Below are 9,769 nucleotides of genomic sequence, written 5' to 3'. Positions count from 1 at the left end.
CAATGGAATGTAATACAGATCCTCGCACACGGCAAGAATCTGTGGTCGTATGCACTGTACGGTAAAGTTAAATATTGCACTTGACACAGACCAGACCCTATCCCCACAGTATCACATTACACATCATATTGTTTCACAGCGCGTATATCACAGTTCAGGGGGTGTGAGGGATCACCAGACCATTCTACACACGGCACTGTAGCTGGCCCACCGTCGAACCGCTGCCTCACTCCGTTTAGCCACGCCACACGTTGCACAAGACCACCGAACGGTCTGCCCTGCGCCGAGAGGGTGGCGCTCAGTCGTCGCTGCGCGAGGGCAGCGGGGCAGGGGGGTCTCCTAAACGGAGGAGCACCTGGTTCAGACCCCGTCGAGAGCCGTCTCTGCGGGCTCGCACGCGAGCACCCACTCCCAGACGCGGCGCGCCACCAGCCGCTGGTCGACGGTGGTCTCCAGCCCGTAGCTGGAGAGCAGCTTGCGCAGCCGCCCCTTGCCCTCGTCCTCCTCCATGAGGGCGCTGCTCGGCTGCTGGCCGCGGCCGTGCAGCGCCGCGCTCGACGACGTGTCCGCGCCGGACGCCGTCGCCACGTGGCCGCCCGCGCTGGCGCCGCCCACCAGCCACGTGTCCTTCAGGTACTTCTCCACCTCCGACACGGGCGCCCGCTTCTCCACCTTGTGCTCCAGCAGCCGCCTGCAAGCCACACAGCGCACCACCGTCAACTCTCGTCGTCGTCCTCACTTGTCCTTTGTTCGTAGTTATTACCTTGCATCCGTCCAATTACGAGCGTCACTCCAAAAGAAATGCACACTATTTTTGTAAAAATACAGTTTTCATTCTGCATGTGTGAAAGTTTTACAGTTGTTTTCGAACTCACAAAGAGACAGCACGACCGTGGGGTCCGGGATTTGTCCGAAGATTTGTGTGGTGAAAGAGGACCCCTAACACCTCACGTGGTTAAAATATTAGGACGCACTACTAGGAAAATCCCGGGAAAGATCAATCCAAAGTTTCTTAGATGCCTTTGTTGTTGTTGTTGTGGTCTTCAGTCCTGAGACTGGTTTGATGCAGCTCTCCATGCTACTCTATCCTGTGCAAGCTTCTTCATCTCCCAGTACCTACTGCAACCTACATCCTTCTGAATCTGCTTAGTGTATTCATCTCTTGGTCTCCCTCTACGATTTTTACCCTCCACGCTGCCCTCCAATGCTAAATTTGTGATCCCTTGATGCCTCAGAACATGTCCTACCAACCGGTCCCTTCTTTTCGTCAAGTTGTGCCACAAACTCCTCTTCTCCCCAGTTCTATTCAATACCTCCTCATTAGTTATGTGATCTACCCACCACATTTCAAAAGCTTCTATTCTCTTCTTGTCCAAACTATTTATCGTCCATGTTTCACTTCCATACATGGCTACACTCCATACAAATACTTTCAGAAATGACTTCCTGACACTTAAATCTATACTCGATGTTAACAAATTTCTCTTCTTCAGAAACGCTTTCCTTGCCATTGCCAGTCTACATTTTATATCCTCTCTACTTCGACCATCATCAGTTAGTTTGCTCCCCAAACAGCAAAATTCCTTTACTACTTTAAGTGTCCCATTTCCTAATCTAATTCCCTCAGCATCACCCGACTTAATTCGACTACATTCCATTATCCTCTTTTTGCTTTTGTTGATGTTCATCTTATACCCTCCTTTCAAGACACTGTCCATTCCGTTCAGCTGCTCTTCCAAGTCCTTTGCTGTCTCTGACAGAATTACAATGTCATCGGCGAACCTCAAAGTTTTTATTTCTTCTCCGTGGATTTTAATACCTACACCGAATTTTTCTTTTGTTTCCTTCACTGCTTGCTCAACATACAGATTGAATAACATCGGGGAGAGACTACAACCCTGTCTCACTCCCTTCCCAACCACTGCTTCCCTTTCATGTCCCTCGACTCTTCTAACTGCCATCTGGTTTCTGTACAAATTGTAAATACCCTTCCGCTCCCTGTATTTTACCCCTGCCACCTTCAGAATTTAAAAGAGCGTATTCCGGTCAACATTGTCAAAAGCTTTCTCCAAGTCTACAAATGTTAGAAACGTAGGTTTGCCTTTTCTTAATCTAGCTTCTTAAATGAGTCGTAGGGTCAGTATTGCCTCACGTGTTCCAACATTTCTACGGAATCCAAACTGATCTTCCCCGAGGTCGGCTTCTACTAGTTTTTCCATTCGTCTGTAAAGAATCCGCGTTAGTATTTTCCAACCATGACTTATTGAACTGATAGTTCGGTAATTTTCACAATTGTCAACACCTGCTTTCTTTGGAATTGGAATTATTGTATTCTTCTTGAAGTCTGAGGGTATTTCGCCTGTCTCATACATCTTGCTCACCAGATGGTAGAGTTTCGTCAGGACTGGCTCTCCCAAGGCTGTCAGTAGTTCTACTGGAGTGTTGTCTACTCCCGGGGCCTTGTGAGTATAAAATGTTAGTCCGTTGCCGAGCCGCCGTCTGGCCTACATGGTTAGCGCTCAGACCCTTACGCCAAAGGTCTCGGATTGTATTCCTCCTCCGGCACTTTTTTTTTCCTTCTGTTGCTTGCAAAATTTCAGCGCATTGTTACAGGAGAATCGTGAAATTAACTCCCGGGAAGATTGTATAAAAATTCATTCTATAATTCACCATTAATTATCGTCACCAACATTCCGAGACATGATTCAGTATGCCTGGTTTGCCTTGAAATTATCAGAAACTCAAAACATTTTCGTAAATGTTAGTGGGGCATGTTTTTGTACAGATTTATTGCAAACGCCCTGTGATTGATAAAAAATCTGCTGTTATATGTTGCGCAAGATGCAAAACTTATTGCTTTGTTTGTTTTTACGATAATTACCACTGCGGTTCTTGTTTATAATTATTATATGTATAAAAACTGAATGTTTCCCAATCGCCTTTGTTATTCCGATTAAAAACCCAATGTTTCTCCTGATATAATTTACAGCAAAAAAATGGAAAACCCACCGCCATGAATTGTGTTGTTGGATAGAAAGAAAATAGTTTTTATTCATTAATGTAACTAATATGTTAAAGATAATGTAGGTTTGCGAAACTTTCTGAATAATTGGTGGAATAACAAAAGAAAATGAAACAAAAGAAAAAAAAGTGCCAGAAGAGGAATCGAACCCGAGACCTCTGGCGTAAGAGTCCGAGCCCTAAACATCTAGGCCAGAGGGCGGCTCAATAATAGACTAACATTTTATACTCGTAAGGCACCTAAGAAACTTTGGATCGATTTTTCCCGGGATTTTCCGGGTAGTGCGTCCTAATATTTTAACCACGTGAGGTGTTAGAGGTCCTCTTTCACCACACAAAATTTCGGACAAATCCCCACGGTCGTGCCTTCTCCTTGTTAGTTCAATCTGTTCCCTGAGTGTCTTCAAGGTGGCTGCTATACTTGACGTTCGTCAGAAGCAATGTGCTGTCATAAAATTCCTGTGTTGTGAAAACGAGATAGTGGGAAACATCCATAAGAGGTTGAAAAAGGTGTATCGTATCACAGTGAACGATTTGTCCCGCTACGTTGGGATAGGGGAAGGAAGTGTTTGCAGAATACTGCAAGTGTTGGTGTTAAAAAAGGTTTGTGCCAGGTGGGTTCCCAGGATGTTGACAGTGGCTCACAAAGAAATAAGAAAAACGGTATGCAGCGAACTTTTGGAACAGTACGAGAATGGTGGAGATGAATGTCTTGGAAGAATTGTGGCAGGTGATGAAACATAGCTCCATCATTTTTCACCAGAGACGAAGAGGCAATCAGTGGAGCGGCATCATGCAAATTCACCCAAGAAAAAAAAAAATTCAAAACCACACCTTCTATTGGAAAAGTTATGGCTACTGCGTTTTTCGATTCCGAAGGACTCTTGCTTGTGGACATCATGCAAAGTGGAACCACCATAAATTCTGCTGCATATGTGACGACACTGAAGAAACTTCAAGCTCGACTGAGTCGTGTTCGACAACATCGGTAAAAGCAGCATGTTTTGCTGTTGCATGACAATGCACGGCCACATGTCAGTCAAAAAACCACGGACGCGATCACAAAACTCGGATGGACAACACTGAAACACCTGCCTTCCAGTCGTGACCTGGGTCCATGTGACTAATCTCTTTGGGAAACTGAAAGACTCTCTTCGTGGAACAAGGTTTGAAGATGATGACTCCCTTGTGCACACTGCCAAACAGTGGCTCCAACAGGTTGGTCCAGAATTTTACCGTGCGAGTATACAGGCGCTGGTTCCAAGATGGGGTAAGGCAATTGAGAGGGATGGAAATTATGTGGAGAAATGAAAATACTGTTCCTAAACGATGTATCTAAACACTGTAAAACTTTCAAACATGTAGAATAAAAGATGGATTTTAAAAAAAATAGTGTGCTTTTCTTTGGGAGTGACCCTCGTACAATCGAATGAAACGAATTTTCTTGCCATACAGTTTCGCCCTTATTATCTGCAAGGCATCTTCAGTGGTTCTAAATACATAGGTTGGATAAAAATTAGTGGCAAGACGGCAGTTACAAGCGTTCACCATATTGTCGATGTCTCTCAAGGATCACCCTAATGCACAGATAACGTCTTCTCTCGTCTTTTCTTGGGAGAATTTTAGAAAATAGTGGTTCATCTGTTAAGGAGATCGCATATAGGACGCCAGTGCGAACTATTCTTGAATACTGTTCCAGTGTTTGGGATCCGTAACAGGTCGGGTTGAAGGAAGACATGAAGGCAATTCAGAGGCGGGCTGCTAGATTCGGTAGGTTCGAACAACACCCAAGTATTATGGATATGCTTCGCGAACCCAAATGGAAAGCTCTGGAGGGAAGACAACGTCCTTTTCGAGAAACACTATTGAGAAAAGTTAGAAAAATGGAATGTGAAGCTGATTGCAGAAAGATTCTACTGTCGCCAACATACACTGCGCACAAGGTCCACGAAGATAAGATACGAGACATTATGGCTCATACGGAGGCGTACAGACAGTCATTTTTCCCTCGCTCTGTTTGTGAGTTGAACCGGAGGGGAAATGACAAACAGTACCCTGCGCTACGCATCGTACGGTGCCTTGATCATTACGTAGACGTAGCCGTACTGTAGCGCGTATTAGGAGAGATTCCTTCATTATGGTGAATAGGTCGTAATCGCACAGCCTCATAACGGATGAATACGGTGGATGTTCCAGTATCTCCCACCCCCACATACGCAGAAGCTTCTGTACGGAGTTAGTCGTGTGGAATCGTGCTCTGCCATCAAGGACCATGGGATGCAGTGGCAGAAGGGAGCGTTGTTGTGTGTTCCGACCATGTGCCACTTCAGTTTTGATCTACGGACGTTGATCGTGTTTTCTGAACATACCGCTAGGGTCTTCTGCACTTTTACAGTACAGACAGCAACTGACTCAAACACAGCCCTTGCCTCTCATTGCACCACTTCAACTGATCTTCTGCTCTGAGCTACAGGCGGAGGCAGTGCCATGTGACGTACACTACTTTTTATCCAACCCAGGTATATACAAAAGCGTGTTTTTTTACTATTTTGTTTTCTGTATGGGACACTGTGCTTATAGACAGTACCGTCACTTTAGCATTTTTATGACGTATTAATGGTTTAAATCTCCTCTTATAAATTTCTTAGATGCTGCTCCATTAAGTGTATAAATTGAGACTTTTTCATATTTACTGAAATAGTCAGCAACCAGTTGCACAAAAGAAACTTTATTTCCGTTAAGGGTTTCAGGTAGCTAGCGCCCTTCTTCAGAAGCTTATAATTATCGGATTATTTGCGAACGCAAATAATGCAATCATTTTAACCTTCTGAAGAAGGACACTAGATGCTTGAAACTGGTAAAGGGAATAAAATTTATTTTGTGCACCTGATAGCTGATAAATTCAAGAAATAGAAATACAGCTGCTGCTGCTAGTAGATAAAACACTTTTTTCATATAGTTTATTAAGTTTAGCAGAACGTTTGTGTTGATATGTGTCTCTTCGTTTATCACCTGTTTTTCTCACCAACGGCCTTCTGGATATGCTAGTTTTCCTGCATTGGTGTATGGAATTTGTCGTGGTTATTTATCTTAACGATTTTATCTCTTGTTCTAAGCTGGTAGGATGATAGTTAGGGTACTTTAAGTACTCTGCAAAAGTAGACTGGTATGTTTCACACTTCCAACAACTGATGTGTTTACAATGACAAAATCACACAGAAACAATGTACACTAGAACTTCAATGTATACAGTAACACACAGAGTACCAAACATACTAAGAAATGGGGTCTCCATATGGCATATAAAACTGTGTAAACTCCAAAAGCAAACTTAAACTAACCATCAATCAGTAGAAACAAATTTCAGGGATCAGTAATATAAAAGTATGAATGTCAAAATTACGATGCAATATACATAGGTATGACATCAGGCATTTCAGAAGACGTTACAAAGAACACTTCAGCTGTTGGAAGTATGAAACAGACCTGTCCACATTTTCAGAGCGCTTAAAATGCACAACCATCATCATGTAAATTTAAGACATCTACAACAAATGACTTATACTAATGCAGGAACACTACAATAACTAGAGACCTATTGCACAGAACAAACAGTTTATAAACAGCCAGACACATATCAACACAGACCCTCTGATAAACGTAATACGAGAAATGAAAAACAGTATACACGCCGGCCGCGGTGGCCGAGCGGTTCTCGGCTCTTCAGTCCAGAACCGCGCGACTGCTACGGTCGCAGGTTCGAATCCTGCCTCGGGCATGGATGTGTCTGATGTCCTTAGGTTAGTTAGGTTTAAGTAGTTCTAAGTTCTAGGGGACTGATGACCTCAGAAGTTAAGTCCCATAGTGCTCAGAGCCATTTGAACCATTTGAACCATATAAAAAACAGTTTACATTTGTACAGCTAACCATACTATGGCAATAAGAGAAACAGCAGCAAAATCGTAAAAATAACTCGTATAGAGCAGCACTTACGAAATTTATAAGTAGAAATTGAAACTCTTAATATACGTCACTGGAAAACAGAAATAACCAGAACTGTTAATAATCTCCACATATAACGACCAGTTCGTAAAACAATATGTTAGAAACACAGGTATGTATATATTTCAGGTGACTATAGATTCCTTGCAAATAATAAAGGCGAAACGAGTATGGGACGTAACATTCGGTACTTTGAGTGGCAATTAGATGGATCCAAAGTAATAATTATCAACATATAACATCATTGTCATTAAATACTTTACACGCTAAACACAAATATAGTAAACTGTAGACCGTTTCAAATAGCTTTTTTAAGTCCACAAACTAGCTTTAGAACATTTTTAAGTTCATCATTAGTGCATGAGTTACATACATATTTTCGCAGGGTTACGATGGGTGCTGGCTTGCGACCGTATGGTTAGTATGTGCAGTATGTGGTTAATGCTGAGTGCGTGAATAGGTATGTTACAAGGTACGGTAGTTGGTAGATGGGTACCATGTGAGGATATTTTGCTACTAAAAATATGTTGAAAAATGCTTGGTTTATGTGTTAGCGTCTATGAAATAAAGAGGAGAATGTAGACTGTTTAGACCACACAATCTAGGCAGGGAATAAAGGAGATAATATCAATTGCAATCCCTCTGTGACTGTTGACTTGTAGGGCACCCGAAATGGGTGTGGCGTGCTTATAATTATGTATTATTTATATTTTAGGACAATTAATCTGTAAAAAACGCACCACATGTTATAAGGAAAGCGTGTAGCCCGTCTGAAGATGAATCCTAACGATTAGAAACCGGTAACGATACCCTCTAAATATAGGAACTGAAAGTAAATTTGTGGCTGGTTGCTGTCCCAACACCAACATTTGTCAGGCATATGTAATTTTATGATTCGTATTTATGCTTTTTTAGTGAGATTAGATAGTACTTGCTGTATAAATCTCACTGTTTGTGAATCAGTTAGTGAAAGGGACGTAATTTTTCTGAATAATGTGATTTCAATATTGTCAGATGTTCTGAAAAGCCAAACCTAACTTGGAACACAGTTTCACTAAAAGGTCAGTGTTGGTAATTCCCCACAATCAGTACCAATTCCCTGTCCAGGCCATGTTTTTCAGTGACGGTTCTTAAATGTTTTCATTTATCAGCCAAAAGAATTTCATGTACATTTGAAAGTATTACGGCCAGCATTGCACAGCGCTGAGCCTGAACCGGGCATATTTTTATTTTTTTCATGAGAGTGGAGAATATATCGCGTTCCACCATTGCTGCTTTAGAGGTAAGGCAATATAATGCACAGGAATCAAAGTTATCAGTTTTGAACATGGCCAGAGGATTTAGTGCCTAAGGGATAGAATATATTTCGCAGTGACTGTTTTTCTTTACTGGTACTGGGAGTTGCATTGCCCAATCAATTCGTATAAAGTTATTGCTAACAATAATAAAGAGTAAGTACACCCCTTGGAGTTACAACACACTACACGATAACACCAGTTAAGTATCCGTTCCTTAGTCTTCAATTCATTCAATAATATCTAAAGAACGTTACAAACTGTCTGTGTGTTTCGAGGTATTCTTGTTGCCTGTAGGATGCCGAGTCCTGTCCCCAATATAGCATTCGTTACACCAGCTCAGATGTCAACTCCGCCCCAGAGTTTGTCTCCAGAATACCAACGACCAGTTACAACAGTTGTGGGTCAACTTGCCTCAGGAGTGGATAAAACGGCTTTGTGACACTCTTCCTAACCGAATCAGTGCATGCTTGCAGGTCAGAGGTAGATGCAACGTCATAGTGATAAGTTGGCTCATACTACGAAGTTCTTTTAAAATTTGACTCGATTTGGTAATCACAGCGATAACATGAAATACTGTCACAGGACGAAACAACAGTGAAATTACGCCAGCCGTTAGTACACTACTGGCCATTAAAATTGCTACATCAAGAAGAAATGCAGATGATAAACGGGTATTCATTGGACAGATATATTATACTAGAGCTGACATGCGATTATATTTTCACGCAATTTGGGTGCATAGATCCTGAGAAATCAGTACCCAGAACAACCACCTCTGACCCTAATAACGGCCTTGATACGCCTGGGCATTGAGTCAAACAGAGCTTGGATGGCGTGTACAGGTACAGCTGCCCATGCAGCTTCAATACGATACCACAGTTCATCAAGAGTAGTGACTGGCGTATTGTCACGAGCATTATCCTGTTGAAATGTTGGGTTTCGCAGGGATCAAATGAGGGTAGAGCCACGGGTCGTAACACATCTGAAATGTAACGTCCACTGTTCGAATTGCCGTCAATGCGAACAAGAGGTGACCCGAGACGTGTAACCAGTGGCGCCCCATACCATCACGCCGGGTGATACGCCAGTATGGCGATGACGAATGCACGCTTCCAATGTGCGTTCACCAGGATGTCTCCAAGCACGGATGCGACCATCATGATGCTGTAAACAGAACCTGGATTCATGCGAAAAAATGACGTTTTGCCATTGGTGCACCCAGGTTCGTCGTTGAGTACAACATCGCAGCGCTCCTGTCTGTGATGGAGCGTCAAGGGTAACCGCAGCCATGGTCTCCGAGCTGATAGTCCATGCTGCAGCAAACGTCGTTGAACTGTTCGTGCAGGTGGTTGTTGTCTTGCAAACGTCCCCATCTGTTGACTCAGGGATCGAGACGTGGCTGCACGATCCGTTACACCCATGCGGATAAGATGGCTGTCATCTCGACT

At 43.0% G+C, this 9,769-nt stretch overlaps 1 protein-coding gene across 1 annotated transcript in view; it reads right to left on the bottom strand.

Moving 5' to 3' along the window:
- Positions 1–360: 360 nt before the first annotated feature.
- LOC126252187 (serine/threonine-protein kinase meng-po) overlaps positions 361–9,769 on the bottom strand; it is a 36,181-nt gene continuing 26,772 nt past the window's right edge. The window contains exon 4 of the mRNA XM_049953058.1: positions 361–691. Within this exon, the coding sequence (XP_049809015.1) occupies positions 361–691 (331 nt within the window). The remainder of the gene's footprint in view (positions 692–9,769) is intronic.

The sequence above is a fragment of the Schistocerca nitens genome, chromosome 4 (genome assembly GCF_023898315.1).
Source record: "Schistocerca nitens isolate TAMUIC-IGC-003100 chromosome 4, iqSchNite1.1, whole genome shotgun sequence".
Classification (NCBI taxonomy): domain Eukaryota; kingdom Metazoa; phylum Arthropoda; class Insecta; order Orthoptera; family Acrididae; genus Schistocerca; species Schistocerca nitens.
This window is presented reverse-complemented; position numbering and strand designations above follow the sequence as displayed.